This window comes from Protopterus annectens, chromosome 14.part0 (assembly GCF_019279795.1).
Source record: "Protopterus annectens isolate FY-2018-M chromosome 14.part0, PAN1.0, whole genome shotgun sequence".
Taxonomy (NCBI): domain Eukaryota; kingdom Metazoa; phylum Chordata; order Ceratodontiformes; family Protopteridae; genus Protopterus; species Protopterus annectens.
This window is the reverse complement of record NC_056748.1, coordinates 159,452,589-159,470,548: the sequence shown is the minus strand read 5'-3', so window position 1 is coordinate 159,470,548 and position 17,960 is coordinate 159,452,589. Positions and strand designations below refer to the sequence as shown.

Below are 17,960 nucleotides of genomic sequence, written 5' to 3'. Positions count from 1 at the left end.
GGCAGCTCCCATACAAGGACTTGCATATTCTGTCTTTTTTTACTTCAGCCTGCAACAACTAGAAAACCTGGTCCATTTGCCAGTCATTATTTCATAAAATCCTTTGGTCGAGGCTTTCCTCCCTGAACATGTTCCCAGAAACACAGCATCAAAAATGCCTGGCCATCCAGTGTCACTTTTGCACTTAAGAAAAAGCTCAAAGGACCCCAAGACAACTCTCAGGCTTCCATCTCTGAGTTAGGCACACCTGCTGAGGTTAGAGAACCTGCGGTCCTTCAGATACCCTTTCACTTGCTGGCTACCGAGACACCATTGGAGGCCACTCATGAGTCCTTGCAGGTGGTGTACACATTGGACAAACTGCATCTCATTATTTCAGAGGGCCCACACAGAGTGCCTCAAATTCTTGTCTCTGAAGTGGTTCCTGGTACTCTGATCAAAGTATGCCAAGGTTAAAAACCTCCAAGACTAGTTGAGGCAGACATCACACCTAGGCAGAAAAGGCAGAGAAGTAGGCATATGACTTCTACAGTTTCCAAAGAAAAAGAATGGATGGACTTTTCTGGCCCTGAAACCACCTTCCTTTCTGTCATAGCTGTCACATGCCATGCCGCAGACACATTCAAGATTCCTTTTCTGATGTGGAACAGGATCTGGATTCTGATTGCTTTCTGGGTTATTCTTAACACTTGTATTCCTCTGAACAGCTTTCCCCTGACTCCCCTACTGAGGAGGCCTCCTTTGGGGAAACCATCCAGAATGTGATGAGACACTTTGGATGTCAAGCTAAGGAAATCTTGGATGTTGAAGAGAGAGAGTTAATTCTCCTGGAAGTGGCACTCCAGCCCCTTTTCTAGTTCCTCCAGTACTAGATGTATACCAGGACACCTTTCAGTCTACATCTTCAACTCCTGGGCCTCATCCTGTGGCAGTTAAAGAGCAGACAGATTCCGCAAAGTGCCTCATGAACTAAAATACCTCTAAGAGCCCTGTGTCTAATCTGGCCCGCTGTCTTCCTGTCCTGAGACAAGCCTTCTAAACTTCGGGCAAGAGGAGATGCTTGGACTCCCCACAGGAGTCTTTAACATCTGATACTGACTTGGATGAGTCACAAGGGTCCCCACGGCCCCCCCTCTGAGGATATCTCCTTTGCGGAGATGCACGAGATCCTTAGGCAGAGGGGTGATTGGCAGTCCAAAAGCCCTACTGAGGATGAGTCGGTTCTTCTGAAGGCTTTCGGGTCTTAACCCTCCACCTCTTGGGTGTCTCCGCCCTTTGATGAGCTCATGCAGCTGGTCTCTCTGACGGCGTGGGAGTCACTGGAGTCCATGGAGCCTGTTCCTCGGAGACCTAATAAGTTTATTTCTGCTCCAGCAGATACAACTTTTTTTTCCAAAGGACTCCCTGTTGATGCCATAGTGGTGGCGACAGCGGCCACCAAAAAGGAAATGTTTGAGACTTCCTCGTCTGTTCATCCTCCTAATAGAGAGAGTCTAGGATCATGGATAGGTATGGGAAACGCATGTTTAGTTCATTGACTTTTACACTCCATTCACTGAACTATTTGACCCATTTCACTAGGTTGCAAAGAGATCTCCTTAAGGAGTTGGGAGATGCTCTTCAGGGTACTGTAACTGCTGGGGTCTCTGACAAAGTTGCTGCCCAGCTTGCTACCCTAAATTCTATCATGAACTCCTCCATGCATCTCATATATGCAGCTGATTGAATGAGTAGGGCAGCGGGTACAGAAATTGCTCCCAGAAGACATTCCTGGATGTGCTTGTGTTCCTTCATGGAGCTCTTTAAGTCTTCATTCGTGAACACCCCTTTTGATGGCTCATCCATTTTTGGGCCGAAAGTGAAGGAAACTTTGACCAGGTGTCAACAGGACAGAAAGACTCTGTTTGCTGACCTTACCCCAAAGGGGAGGAAAGATGTGGTTCTGAAAAGCCCAAGGAGCCTTTCAGGACACACGTGATGATCCCCCCCCCCAGGGGTAGACGAGGGGGTAATAATGGAAGATGCCACCTTGCTGCAGAGGGGGTCCGCAACACCAGGGTGAAAAGGATCACTTCTCTCTTCAGCCCTATCAGTGCTCCTGAAAGGAGGCCCGACTGTCCTGCTCTGGAGGCAGTTGGGGGTCACTTATCTTTGTACCCAGACACCTGGCAAGATATAACAAAAGACAGCTGGGTACAAAGCATCATTTCCAGAAGGTATATCATAACTTGCTCCACACACCCCCAGCCCACAAGGAGATTCCTGGACGTTCCACCTAGTTACAGGGAACAAGCAACTATAGAGGTCCACAAGTTGCTAGAAAGAGTCATCCAACCAGTCCCAGCAGACCAAATAGGATTCGGAACTTACTCGAGGTTCTTTTTGGTTCCAAAGAAAACAGGAGACTGGAGACCCATTTTGGACCTCAGCAGACTCAACCAATTTGTGAAAAAAGAGAAGATATGGATGGTCACGATAGAGTCAATACTTCCCTTTATAGGGAAAGACAATTGGATGTGCTCAGCAGATCTCAAGGATGCGTACTACCACATAAAACTGGCCAGGCCATCCAGAGATCACCTGCGTTTCTGGCTGGGAGCCAACCATTATCAATTTCGAGCCCCGCCCTTTGGTCTCACTACAGCCCCCAGAGTGTTCAAATGCATGGCAGTGGTCACGGCTCATCTGAGGCGTCTAGGATTCCAGGTGTTTCCGTACCTGGACGATTGGCTCCTTACCTCCATCACCAGGCATCAACTGATTCAGGCAAGGGAATACACTCAGACACTCTGCAATCACTTAGGCATAGAAGTAAAGTCAGAAAAGTCTGCCTTGTCACCATCGCAGCATATCATTTTTATAGGGGCAGAGTTAGACACTTCAACCACCACTCTAAGACTACCAGTTGAGAGCGTCTTTCTCCTTCACCAGCATGTCAGCATATTGGTATCGAAAGACAGAGCACTAGCTGCAGAAGTTCTGAAAGTATTGGGTTTGATGGCTGCAGCGATCCTGGCCATACCATTAGCAAGGATACATATGCAGATTCTTCAATGGCTGTTGTTCACTCAGTGGTCTTATCAGGAACTTCCAATGACTCACACGATCTTAATTACGGACTCTTGCAAGAGAGATCTCCAGTGGTGGTTGACGTCTCTTCATATAACCATAGGACACCCCTTTGTACTACACCCGCAATAGTCACTGTGACCACAGACACTTCCCTGATAGGGTGGAGGGGGGCATTTTCAGGGAAAGACTGCCCAAGGCACATGGACGGATCAAGAGTCACATCTGCAAATCAGTGTTCTGGAGATGAGAGCAGTACTTCTGGCATTGCAATACTTCCAGGACACCACTTCCTCTAGGAACAATTGCAATTCAGACAGACAATATGTCAGTAGTTTGGTACTTAAACAAGCAAGGCGGAACCAAGTCTTATCCCCTTTGCCGAAAAGCCCTCAGAGTTTGGCAGTGGGCTGTTTCCTCCCACTGCTTTCTGTTTGCAATGCACATCCTGGGGAGATCCAACGTGATAGCAGACAAACTGAACAGGGCAATCTTTTTGCCGCATGAGTGGTCCCTCAAGAAAGAGATTGCGGACAGGATTTTTTGCAAATGGGGCCAGCCTTGCTGCAATCTTTTTGCTAGCCACATCAACATGAAGTGCAGAAACTACTTTACCCTGATTCCTCCGGGAGAAGCCCCAAGAGATGAGCTCATACACGATTGACCCCCAGGTCTCCTCTGTGCTTTTTCTCCCATCCCGTTGATACCCAGGTTTCTATAGAAAGCAAAATCTCTGGGAAGGGCCATCATTCTTAAAGCCCCTCATTGGCCTTGGCAGATTTGGCTCCCATTTCTTCATCGTCCTCTCTGGGAGGATCCATGGATTCTAGACCCAGTACCGGACCTTCTGACATATCCATTGGGGGACCTCCATCCCTCCTTGCAGTCACTGAAGCTGACAGCTTGGCCGCTCTAGTTCCTGTCATAACCAGGCTTCATAACTTTTCCAGTGAGACAAAACAGATCCTTTTGTCTTCCCATAAGCCGAACACTAGAAGATTATATCTTAGTAAGTGGAAGAGATTTTCCATATGGGCATCTAAGCAGAACATTGATCCTTATCAAGCCCCCTTGACATCCATATTAGAATTCTTGACTATGATCTTTATTAAAGGAGCGGCAGCCGCAACAGTTCGGTTGGCTGCTATATCTAACTTTCATCTCTGAGCTGACGGGCTAAACATAATGTTCCACAAAGTTATCCAAGGCCTTCCTCAAAGGAACCTTTCACATGAGGCCTCCAGTGAAAACTCCTTCTTCTTGGAATCTAAACTTTATGCTGTCTCGTGTAATCCTCCCCCCGTTTGAACCAGCATCATTTTGTGATCTCAAATTTTTGTTGTGGAAAAACGTATTTCTGGTGGCTATTACTACAAGCCTTATCTGTCAGCCCTCCTCATTTGATTTTTCATGCTGACAGAGTATCTCTTAGGACAAACCCCTCCTTTTTGCCCAAAGTTTGTTCATAAACTAATATCAACCAAGTCACTGAGTTACCAGTCTTCTTCCCTAACCATTCCAATAAATTGGGAGTATATGCTGCACAAACTTGACATTCACAGACAGCTCAGATTCTGTTTGGACAGAACAAACGATTTCAGGAAATCAGACCAGCTCTTCTTGTCATTCTCTGAAGCCAGAAAAGGTAGACCAGTGGCTAAAACAACTCTTCCTAAATGGCTGATTGTTTCACCTTTGTTTATTCAGCTGCTAATATGCCCTTACTACACAAGATTAAAGCTCACTCAACCAGAGCAGTTTCTACATCTTCTGCGTTCCAAGCCAAATTGCCCCTTGATAAGATTTGTGCTGCAGCCACTCTGTCTAAACCTCATACCTTTATCACTCATTACAAAGTTGATAAAGGCCTCCAGGGACAGGGCTTCCTTTGGGTCTATGGTCTACATGGAGGAATGTACTCCCATGAGCCACCCGAGATTGATGGTGCTAGGGACGCTACCCTTCAGTAAAGAATGAACGGCAAGATTGAACAATTTCACATTAAGAAGTTATGTACTCACCATAACGTTCCATGTGAGTTGTTCATCTCGCCTTCATTCTTGCGTCCCTCCCTCCTTCCCCCTCCTGGCTAATAGTTGACCTAGAGGTTAGTCTCATCCTGGTTGCTCAATTCTTCTTCATCTCCTTGGGTGGATAGCTCAGTTATATGGTTATAGTACACGCAGCAAACAAGATCTGAGGTAATTCTCAGTGCATCATGGGATAAGGGGCTTGGCCTCAAGTCACTGGTAAACCTTGAGCTTTGCAAATGGCTGTACCGGAACCGATGGATCGGCTCCGAACCCATCAGTAAAGAATGAAGGCGAGATGAACAACTCTCATGGAATGTTATGGTGAGTACATAACTTATTTTTTGCTCTAACTCTTTAATATGTTATCCAGTTCATTTTAACTTGTTTCCTTCCCTGTTTAAAAAAAAATCTATGTCCCTTACTCTAGGCTTGTTTTTCTTTTGATTTTAGGCTTCATGTCTTTTCTTTTTGTACTGTAGTTTATGTAGTACTACTTTATTACCATTGCTAGTATTTGTCTTTATATCCCTTAGAGAAAGTTTGATTACCCTAGCATTGGTTGTTTTTTGTTCCTGCTTGAGTCCTCTGAAATTTTCTGCTTATCTGGTTTGTATTTCTGTGGTGTTTTTCATTGTCATAGATGATAAAATTAGACTTCAAGAAATGTGTCTGTTGTGGTAGAAAATCCTCCATTCGGATGCACATCGGAATTGATTTGCTTCTAGACTACATTCAGCTTTTCTCCAGGAGAAGCCTCGTAAGGTTTCTAGACCTCCATCAGCTTCATCTTTCTTCACATCTAGAAAAAATCTTTCTGAAACAGATGTAGCAGGCAACTGAATAAATGTCAGGAAAATCCTAGTAGGACAGCTGAACTTTATTTGGGGTTAATCAGAGTCTCTTTAATTGATGGCAGTTGTATACCCAAGAAGACTGAACGCTGAATTTAATAAAAAGGTGCTTCAACAATGTATTTGTTTAAGGGTGTGCACACTTATGCAACCAGCTTATTAAATGTTTTTTTTTATATTTTTTCCCCTAACAGATTTGTTTGGTTTTCAATTGAATTGTACAGGTTATAGGTCACATTAAAGGTGGGAAAAGTTTTGAAATGATTTATTGTGGTCTCGTTTTTTTATATCACAAAAACCTGGCATTTTAACAGGGGTATGTAAACTTTTTATATCCATTGTGTACATATATATATATATATATATATATATATATATATATATATATATATATATATTCTTCTGTTATGACCGGAGGAGTTTACCCTGAAGATCTTTTTCCCATGGAAGTTGGAAGCGGTGATGGCAGAACAACAAAAACTTAAACTTCAGGACCGAATGGTCACTACAATGTTAAGGCAACAGTCGCAAGGGGAGCAGAGAGAATCATTGCCTCATGCTGTTGAACAAACGGAGGATAATATCACACCAGGTCAACGGGCAGCTCATATTAATGTAAATCAACTCATTGGTGCAGTTAATTTATCGGAACAAGGACCAGTCATCAGAAGAACTGAGACGGTTCCTAGTCAAAACAACTTGAATGAGCACCAGATTACACAAGAAAGAAATGAGCCCATAATTACCAACAGATGCCCAATTGCAATACAACAGAATGGTACACCAGTTTTAAATACATCAGTTTTAAATTTACAAGATTGGTTATTGGCACCTATAGGTTTATGGGAAGAAAGAACCAACAATAATATGCCTCAAGACATCAATTTGGAGAAATCACTCGCCGACTTATTGTCCCTTTTAGATTCCAAAATTTTGAAATATAAAAAACTCAATTTAGAGATTGAATACTTTCAGGAATGTCTTAAATAAGAAATTGTCCCAAAAGGCCTCAGGACTTGGAAATATCCCACAGGCCTCTTACCTGGATCAACATTTCATCAGGATTTAACTAATTTATTCAACCAGCATGGGTTGCAATTCTTACAAGTCATGATTAAACATTACACAATAATGATGCGAGACCTGCAATCGGAGATTGAAATAATAGATAATCAAATTAATGAACACATTGATTTCACTAGATATAAATACGATTACCAGCGTGTTTTTCAGAGCATTGAACAACATCTACAAAAAATAAAAATAACTAAAATCAAGAAATTACGGAGGGATCAAGCACAATGCAAAGCAGGAACAGCTTTTCCCATGCCATCAAAGATGCAGATTGAACTTAATAATCAAAATCCTAACAATGGAGAAATTTTACATATAAATGATGAAGCTGATGTAGTTACAACATCAGCTAATTTGCATCCATCTACATCGTATGGCAATAATAATGTAAATAATACACAAGAAGATAGTTAAAGGAGAAGTGATAGAATAAAAGAACGAAATAATAACAATAATGGAAATACTAATGAACAAGGATGTAACCAACAGGCATCTACTTCCTATGGGGGTCAGGGTTTTCAACAACGGAACTAGAGGAAACAATGGAACAGGAGGAAGAACCACAAGAGATGATATATCATAACTAATCAAATTCAGTGACAATAGTAAAAAATACACAACAAGATTTTTTCATTTACAATTTTTCTTCATTCGTTGTGACAGAAGATATGGCTAATATTTTAGCAAAAGGATCAACTTTTGTTCCATCTCATAAGATGAATCTAGCACAAACTATCTGTGATATTAAGTTTTTTGTAAGAAAATTAAATTTAAAACAATTATTGGGAGAATCTACTGAGACGGATAATTCCCTAAGAGTGGCCAGTTGCTATAATCCTCCCTTACATCCTACAATTCACACTTTTGAAAAAATGTGTGAGATTGATTTAAGACAGTTGGACCAAAAAAGCAGAAATCACATATATAATTTATCTAAAGATGAGAGAGATAATATCCAGCTCCTTATATCAACTGATGTCAGAATTATGAATCCGGACAAGGGGGGGCGGATTAGTAATTATGGATAGATTGGACTACAATAACACAATCAAAGACATCTTGAGTATGGATTCATCTGAGCATTCATCCCTGAGTGAATATAATAGCGCTAATTAATTTATTAGAAGTTATTTTAATGAATTACTCATTGAGGCAAGAATTGATTCAAAAGAATTTAACTATTTGTTGATGGATGCCCCAAAAGTACCAACAATTTTTGGAGTCCCTAAAATCCATAAAGACACTAACAACCCACCATTTAGACCAATAGTGGATGGGAGAAGATCCTCCACATATGCTTGTGCAAAATATGTGGATGGGATCTTAAAGAAATATGTTTCTTTAGATGAGTGGATATTAAAAGATTCATGGGACTTTTTGAATAAAATAAATAATACCACCTACCAGGAAGATAATATTTTTTTTAACAGTGGATGTGAAAGAACTCTATTCCAGTATCTCACCAATTGGGTATAGATTGGGTACAAGAAAATATACGGCAAAAAAACGCAGAATCAAGTGAAATATCTGTAGTAGGAGAATTATTAGACATAATTTTGTCTTATAATTTCATTCTCTTCGAAAATAAATTTTATAGGCAGAAGAAGGGAGTAGAAATGGGCTCCCCATGTGGATCCAGCTACGTGAATCTAGTAATGTCTTATTGGGAGAGAAATCCTGTATTTAATAATGATTTACTTAAAGGCATCATAACTTTCTATGCTAGATTTATAGACGACATCATAACTATATTTCGAGGAGATGAAAAACAAGCAGCTGAAATTGTAGAAATGTTTAATGATAATACTGATTTTCTGCGTTTCACTTATACATTCAATAAAGATGTTATAACATATTTGGATGTAAAATTAACCAAGAACAGATCACAGCAGGCTTATGAAGCGGATATATTCAGAAAACCAACTTATTCAAGTAAATGTTTGCATTTTCATAGTGCACATCCTTTACATAAGAAAAAATCCGTAGTCAAAGGCCGGCTTGTTTGAGCTGCACGAATGATCACTAGAGATGAAAACTTTGATCAGGAATGTTTGAAATTGAAACATATGTTCCTTAATAGACAATACCCAACCCAATTTTTGGATCCTATAATAGAAGAAGTTAATATAAAAAGGTTAAATGGTTACTTTAAACCTATATTAAAGAAACAACATCATAATTCTTCATCGGTAGAAGTAACCCAGCTTGATCTTAGAATCAGTGATCAGTTACATCCTGTTAAATATAATTTAGCTTGCATTATACATTTTTCTTTGGATTTTGCTACTATTAAAGCAATTATTTTGAAGAATTGGAATATATTTAATGAAGATCATTTTTTGACATCTAAATTAGGCCTACAACCTAGAATTGTATGGAAGAAAGGTTCCAACTTCAAAGACATTTTCCAAAGAAACATTCAAGCTAATTCGACAACATTTTTGAGAGGAATGGGTCAATGTGGTAACTGCATATACTGCCACTACATGATTACAGGAACATCAGTAAACATCAATGGAATTAAAATTCAAACTAGAGGGAAACACAATTGCAATTCAAAAGGAGCTGTTTATGTGGCTAATTGTCAAGCTTGCCCGTCGTTTTACATAGGTAAGACGGAGAGTAGGTTGAGAGAGAGAGTGTATGAACACTTAAGAAGTATAAACCTACAAAAAGAAGAAAACGCTCTAGCAAGGCATGTCATGGATTTTCCTGAACACAACTTTTGTTTTAAAGTCATCCATCAAGTAAAACAAGATATTTTAGGGGGACCATTCAACCTATTACTGTAAAAAAGTGAATTATTATGGCAAATCCGACTTAATGCCTTCACAAACCCTGGATTGAATGAAAAATGTTCATTGATGTGCCTGTTAAAATTACGAAGTCTGGATAGATAATCTATATTAAAGTAGAATATATTTAAAACATCCTTACTAATTAATTTGTATTTAATCCCCTAATTTTTGCCCTCATTCTTTATTATAAGTTTTCAACAAAAACATGTAATTTTTTATAGAAAATTAATGTTTATTATTAAAACATATAAAATAAAAATCTATATAGATATCACATAAAAATCAAAGATTAAAATTAAAAATTAAATATATATATAATATATATATATATATATATATATAAATCCAGAGAGAGAATGTATCTTTATGGTTCAATCACCATTCATGAATATATGTCATAACATGCAGCCTTTCTTTAAAGTTCTGCACACCATTATTCATTTATTTATTTAATTGATGATTATTTTCTCATCCATTTATTCAAATAATTTATTCATAGTAATGCTCCTTAGATGAATTAAAATCATATATAAACAAATTTTGATGAAATTTTATTAATACAAAGATTCAGTTTGCGATTATTTTTAGTATTTTTTCAGTATATTAAATTCATAATATAAGTAAAGCACTTTTTAATTGTATTTTAATAAATAAACATATGTATTTTTAATAGTGATACTGATACCATCACTGCTTTAATAGTGCTATTAGAAGTTTTACTTTAAGAAATTACGTCATGAACTATTTTCATGGCGCGAAAATGTGTTATTTAAACAACTTCTTATCATTACGCAGATGTTTGTCAGTCTGAAGAAGTCCGAATACTGTTTTTGGACGAGAAGCGTATTTTAAATTTCAAACGCTTCATTTTATTTCAATAAAGCAAATTGGAAAAGCGTTCAGCCTAAGCGGATTTACTTTGTTCAAAGTTCGTGTTTTTGTAGTAGTTGGATCTTTTTCCCTTTACCTTAGCTGCAAATCTAACTATGGATTTTCATGTTTCTGTATCACTTCCTACATTGTAACATTTTTGGCTTTATATCTGGTGTCATGTGGCAAGTCTGCAATAATTTGTCTGAGGGCAAATTTAATCTGAAATAATGTAGGGTTTGGAGGGGATTATGGGTATGGGGGAGGAGGCTGAATTTATGGCTACTTTGCCCAAACATAGGCTCTGAAGTCTGATCTGAGATCAGATCCAAGACCTATGAGTCTATAAAGGAAGGAAACAGACTACACAGATGCATCCTTATGGGTGAGTACATATCTTTTGTTAGTAGTTCCTGTACTTACTTTGTTTCTTCGAAGAGCTTTTGTTATAAATAGTTTTATTTTGATTGTTTATTTGGATTTATTTATTCACAGTGCATCCAGGAAATAAAATTACTACAGAATGCATTGAATTATCTGTTAAGCAGTCTTTAAAAGTTATCGTTTGTTTCATCAGCAGTCCTGGAGATTTCTTTTGCCAGCGCTGTAATACTGAAGGTGAGATTTTGCTATTAAAAGTATTTCTTTTTCTTGTGAATTGAGAAAATTTTAATTTGTTTTTAATGTTATTAATGCATATTTTATGTAACATTGTGTTACTGAAACAGTTGAGTAATGCACTGATTTGCTTTAGCGTCCTTGTTTTGACTTTTTAACATACATCTTTATCATCCTGAACTGTTTTAATTAAAACTTCTCCCCCACACACACACACACACACACACACACACACACTTATAGCTTTTATTTGTATGTTGTGCGTCTGTTTGTTTACCCAGATGGCCCAAATGGGTATGTAATAAAAGATGTTCATCGTGTTTCACTGTTGCAGTCATGACTGTAGAGTTCTCTCCTGCCGGCAGGCAGTCCTCGGTCGGCCAGAATCCCAAAGTCTGGGTCCGGCGTCGGCTGTTCAACCATGCTCCCTGACGTCAGAACGCCAGGAGTACAAAGCTGTCAGCCGACGCCATCTTCTCCAGTCTTTCTTGCCGTGCGGTGATAGCAGTTCGCAAGTGCCGGTCGGCTGACTCCTGACGATTTTTGCTGAAAAACTTCAGTCCGAAGACTTTCTTCTCCACTCAAAGCTAAGTACCCCGTTGGGGAAACTTTTTCTTGCTCCAGTCCGATGTCAGGAAACGTTAATAATTGTATTTCATGTGGGAAGCAAATACCTCATAAGGATTTTCATTCTTACTATATTCCTTGCTTAGGCCCTGACCACGACGTAGCTAGTTGTCGGTTTTGTGCTAGATTCAATCCACGTACAATTAAACAAAGGTACGATTTTGCTTTTCATTACTTCGGTAGACGTTTTAACTATAAAATGTCGTCTGATACGGTTCCGGCTACCGGAGTTCACAAATGTCGCAAGGATAAAGACAGGCCTCTGAGGTCCAAATCTGATGATATCGCACAAGCGGAGCCAGCTTCAGGTTCGGCCGTCGTCAGTGAGGCGCTTTTGCAGCCCCTGTCGTCGGCCATTTCAGAACCGATGGCCGAAATGGACTCTCACGAGGAGCCAACTAGGCCTTTGAATATTTCTATTGCAGGACCTTCGGACAATGCTCCGGTTGTGCAGGTACCGGCTTCCGGAGGGGTTTTCAGGCCTACTCAGCTTCTAATAAAGGCAAAGCCAAAGACAAAGGCAAAGACTCCTTCTAAATCAAAGCAACACAGGCCTCTTCTGAACTGGCTCCCAAGTTCCAGAAACAGTTGCTCAAGATGGCGGAGGATTTACTTACTATGATTAGGGGTTCACATCCCCCGCCAGATAAAAGGCCAAGGCAGGAAGTTTATTATGATTCCTCTGATCAGGCTTCTGTTTCTTCTTCTTCTGACCAGGAATATTCTTTCCCTCCTTATGAGGATTCTGATGCTGAGGAATCCATTCCTTCAGCTTCTCCCCCTGAGGATTTCTCTTTTGGGGAACCTGTGCATGAAATGGGGGAACATTTCCACTGGGAAGGACAGGAGTATTCAGAATCTAAGAAAAGACTAAGGGATTTTCTTCTTCTCCCCCAACATAGACCCCTGGCTATTCCTCCTGTATTGGATATTGTGGATGATGCCTTTTCAGAGGCTAACTTAACCCCTGACTCTTTTCCTCCTGCTCCTGTTAAACCTGATAGATATTATAGGGTTCCTGATTCCCACCAGTTTTTATACAAGAACCCTACTGCTGACCCTGAAACCATTTCTCAGGGTCCTAAGGGAGTTAAGGCCGCTTCTGCCAAAAAACCCATTCCCACTGAAAAGGATTCTAGATCTTTAGAAAGATGGGGCAAAAAAGTGTACACTTCTGCTACTTTATCCATTAGGGCTTTAAACTGTCAGTTTCATATGCTGAAATACCAGCAATTTCTCTTGTCTGTTTTAAAACAAAAGCTTACTTCCATTTCTGCCTGTGCAGATGATAAGGAATTACATGACTTATTGCATTCCACTGAACAAGTTGGGAAGCATGGTTTACACTGTGGATTTGATGCCTTGGAGGCTTCTTGTAGGGCTGCTGCCTCCGGCACAGTTATTAGAAGGCATGCATGGCTAAAGGAACAAAATTTGCCAGAACAAGTAAAAGCTAAATTATTGGATGCTCCTGTTCAGCATAATGTTTTGTTTGGTCCTAAGGCTGAAGAGGTGATTAAAAAGATGGAGGACAAGGCGAAATCCATGCAAACAGTTAAAGATTTCTTACAAGTACAGCCACCCAGATTTAGCAGGAATTGGCCTTCTAAAAATTGGTCCTTTCCCAATTCAGACAGGCCTCAGAGGGGTAGATATAGACGCTCCCGAGGAAGGCCTCAAACACAAGCTTCTTATAGACCAAGACAGTGGACTGCTTCCACCCCTAGGGGAGGAGAGGACAGGTCACAAACTCATAGGAAACAGACTCAATGACTCCCTCTGTTGGGCTGCAGGAACTTCTTGCCTGGAAGCCCCTCTCGGAGGAAAACTCTTTTTTATCAAAACTGGACTCATATAACCCAAGACAAGTGGGTTCTGGATGTGGTTTCAAGAGGTTACAAATTCCATTTTCATACCCTGCCAAGGCCAAGCGAATGGCCAGACCTTCCAAAGCATCAGTGGACAGAGGCCTTAAACCAGGTGGAAGCTCTTTTGGCTATGAAAGCCATAGAACTAGTTCCACTTTCAGAGATGGGACAAGGTTTTTACTCAAGGCTCTTTCTAGTCCCCAGGAAGCAAAACTCATGCAGACCCATTCTGGATCTGTCAGTCTTGAACACCTTTCTAGAGATTCCAAAATTCAAGATGCTTACTCTACAGCAGCTACTTCCAGTGCTGTCCAAAAATGCATGGATGGTAACTTTGGATTTAAAGGAGGCATATTTACACATTCCCATCAGGCAGGAACGCAGAAAATACCTCAGGTTCAAGGCCGGATCGAGGCACTTTCAATTCTCTGCGCTGCCCTTTGGATTGTCTACTGCACCTAGGGTCTTCACCAAATGCCTGGCTCCAGTAGTAGCTTACTGCAGACTCAAGGGAATTCAAATTTACCCTTATCTGGACGATTGTCTAATTCAGGCAGAGAGCAAGGATGTCTTACTCCAGCATCTAGAATTTGTACAGAACCTTCTCAAGTTCCTGGGATTCTCTGTAAACATAAAAAAGTCAAATTTGACACCCTCACAACAGATAACTTTTCTGGGTGCTCTTCTAAACACCACAACCCAGATAGCATTTCTGACATCCGAAAAACAATTACAGCTGGCTTCAACTTTCAAAACCTTGGCAACTTTAACTCAGCTATCTGCAAGGAGATTCCTGCAGGCTTTGGGTTACATGGCCTCCTGCATCCTTCTCGTACCATATGCAAGACTACACATGAGGAAAATACAGTGGTACCTAAAAAGTGTATGGTCTCCGCATTCCCACAGTTTAGACATACTGATCTCCGTCCTGCCTTGTCTTCAAAAGGAATTCCTTTGGTTGTCCAGGGCATGTACTCTAAACAAAGGGAAACCCTTTTGTCTGCCTCCTGCCACTCAGATTCTAACCACAGACGCCTCGGATTATGCTTGGGGAGCCCATTTTCAGGGCAACTGTCTGCAGAGCCTTTGGACAAAGGATCAGAAGCACCTGCATATCAATTTAAAGGAAATGTTAGCCGTTCAGAAAGCTCTAATGGCCTTCAGGAATCTTCTACAACCAGGACAACTACTGATACGGACAGACAACACCACAGTTATGTGGTACATAAACAAGTAAGGGGGATCTCATTCCTACCCACTTTGCAGACTAGCCATGGATCTATGGAACACAGCTCTAGCTTGCAATCTGGACCTTCAAGCTCAGTTTCTATAAGGGAAACAAAACTTCCTGGCAAACAGTCTGAGCAGATACCTTTTGGACCCACACGAATGTATGCTGGACACCAAAATATTCAGGATGATAACAGCAGTCTGGGGACGTCCTCACATAGACCTCTTTGCATCCCATCTCAATCATCAACTACAGAATTTTTGCACCAGGACTTTCCACAAACTAGCTTGGAAAGTGGATGCACTATATTTCAGTTGGAGAAACCTCTCGGGATATGCCTTTCTGCCTCTTCCTCCACGGGTATTATTAAAGATCAAACAGCACAAGCCCAAGATGATAATCTTGTTGGCCCCAAATTGGCCTCGACAGTTTTGGTACCCCACTCTGGAAAACCTATACCTGGAGCCCCCTTGGTTCTTACCACAAACTCCGAACCTTCTGTCCCAACATCAGGGTCAGGTTCTACACTCCCATGTCAGCACTCTCAGCCTGGCGACCTGGTTAATCCAGGGCCTTTGATTTCTTCTCTCCTACCCAAGCAGGTTATGGATGTCATTTTAGAAGACAGATGTCCTAGCACTAGAAAATCTTGTGCAGAAAAATGGAAAAGATTTTGTTTTTGGATGCAGGCTCAGGATTCTGATCCTCTTATTCCGAACATTCCTTTAATTTTACTTTACTTGACAGATCTCTTACATAAAGGTCTCTCTTTCTCTTCCATTAAGATACATGCCTCTGCTATTTCTGCTCATTGTAATACAGACCCTCCAATCTTTTCCCACCAGCTCATGAGACAGTTTCTCAGAGGAGCTAAGAACTTAAGACCTCCTAGATCTCCTCCCATTCCTGCTTGGGATCTCAACTATGTTTTGGAAAAGCTCACCTTGCCTCCTTTTGAGCCTGCTGCCTCTTCTAACATCAAGTTTTTATCTTGGAAAACAGCCATCTTGTTAGCCCTTACCTCTCCCAGGAGAGTTTCAGAGTTACAAGCTCTTATGGCTGTGGAACCTTATATTATTTTTCATCAAGACAGGGTGTCTTTGAGGACTAATCCTACCTTCATGCCTAAGGTGGTTTCCAAAGTGGCTTTAAATCAAACTATCCACTTGCCAACTTTTTTCCCCACTCAAAATCTTACATTCCTTGGATGTACACAGACAACTACGTTTTTACCTGGACAGAACCAAGGACATCAGAAAATCAGAACAATTGTTTGTTTCTTATGCTTCAAGTTCCCAAGGTAAAGCCATTTCAAAACAGACCATTTCTAAATGGATTGCTCATGGAATCAGATTTTGTTATTCACACCATGGAAAGCAAATCCCAGGGAGTATACGGACTCATTCCACCAGAGCTGCTGCCACTTCTGCTGCCTTCCTCAGGGGAGTTCCTACGAAAGACATTTTGGAAGCTGCAACTTGGAGTTCAGTGCATACTTTTTCAAAGCACTACAATCTACCTCTCTAAGTCTAGGGCAGGCTTTGCCTCTGCAGTCTTGCAGGGCCTTTTAGCTGCCCCTTCTACTTTATGACCACCTCCCTTTCATTCTGCTTTGGGATTCTACCCTACAGTCATGACTGCAACAGTGAAACATGATGAACATAGTACAGTTGTGTACACCTACCATAAATGTAGATGTTCGAGTGTCTTCACTGTTGCAGTCTGGGTTTCCCTCCCTCCTGTCCCCTTTTATTTTTACTTTTGTGTGGCTCCTTTTTTCACCATTCTTCTGAGGTGTATTTGCAAAGGATATGGGACCTTTCTCATTTTGGGACTCCTGACATCTGGGGCAAGAAAAACTGGAGAAGATGGCGTCAGCTGTCAGCTTTGTACTCCTGGCATTCTGATGTCAGGGAGCATGGTTGAACAGCCGACGCCGGACCCAGACTTTGGGATTCTGGCCAACCGAGGACTGCCTGCCGGCAGGGGAGAACCCTACAGTCATGACTGCAACAGTGAAGACACTCTAACATCTACATTTATGGTAGGTGTACACAACTCTACTTTACCCCTTGTCGGCAAAGGCCTGGGGAGCAAATTCGAGAGGTTAATATGCATAATTAAATTGTAACAGTAGCTTGATAGCAAATACAGTTTTCACCATATAGTAGTACATTAGTCAGACACTGAAAAAAATTTAGGTTAGAGACAGCGAATATTATGTCGGATATTCAGCACTTCAATGCTGTAGCAGTAATGCAGATTATAGAGTAAGTAGTTAACCTTTGTAAGCACATAAGGCTGTTACTTAGATGATGCGTCATCCAGACAGTTTTGTTTATAGCAGGTGACAGTGTACATCAGAAAGTAGAGGGAGAGATTTGTTTCGTTGCCTGTGGGTTATAGGTTGAGCCACAGGCAGTTATATGATGGAAAGTAATGAGACAATAGATGAGATGTGCACAGTTGGGCAAGTTGTGGTTGCAAAGTTAATGTGAAAAGAAGAAAAGAGTGATTCCAAGTGTAGTGTGAGTAGAGTAAAGGAAACGGTGCGATAGAAAGGCCTGGAGCGGGGCGCACGTTTATTTTCATGTAGTCTGTAAGCTGCACTTTGAAAGGCTTACTTTCATTCATTTGTTTGATGTCAAAAGGTAAGGAGTTCCACAGCCTAAAAACATGACAGGAGTGCAGACAGTCACTGGCATGGTTATTTGCCTTGGAGGTTAGAAAGATCGTCTTTATCTGTCGAACCAACAGCTCTTTTTGGAAAGTATAGCTGGAAAATGTTGGCTAGGGTATGACAGTGGTTAGGATTGTAAATGAGATTGTGGGATATGATTATTTGTGATAGGGCTAAATAGTGTGGAAGCATTAGCCAGGAAAATTGTTAGACTGCCAGGCAGTGGTGAGCTTTATAGGGT

At 40.8% G+C, this 17,960-nt stretch overlaps 1 protein-coding gene across 1 annotated transcript in view; it reads left to right on the top strand.

Annotated features, from left to right (window-relative positions):
- Positions 1–17,960, top strand: part of TDRD1 (tudor domain containing 1) — a 2,513,511-nt gene that overhangs the window by 1,077,960 nt on the left and 1,417,591 nt on the right. Inside the window, exon 13 of the mRNA XM_044055533.1 lies at positions 11,191–11,313. Coding sequence (XP_043911468.1) covers positions 11,191–11,313 — 123 coding nt within the window. The remainder of the gene's footprint in view (positions 1–11,190; positions 11,314–17,960) is intronic.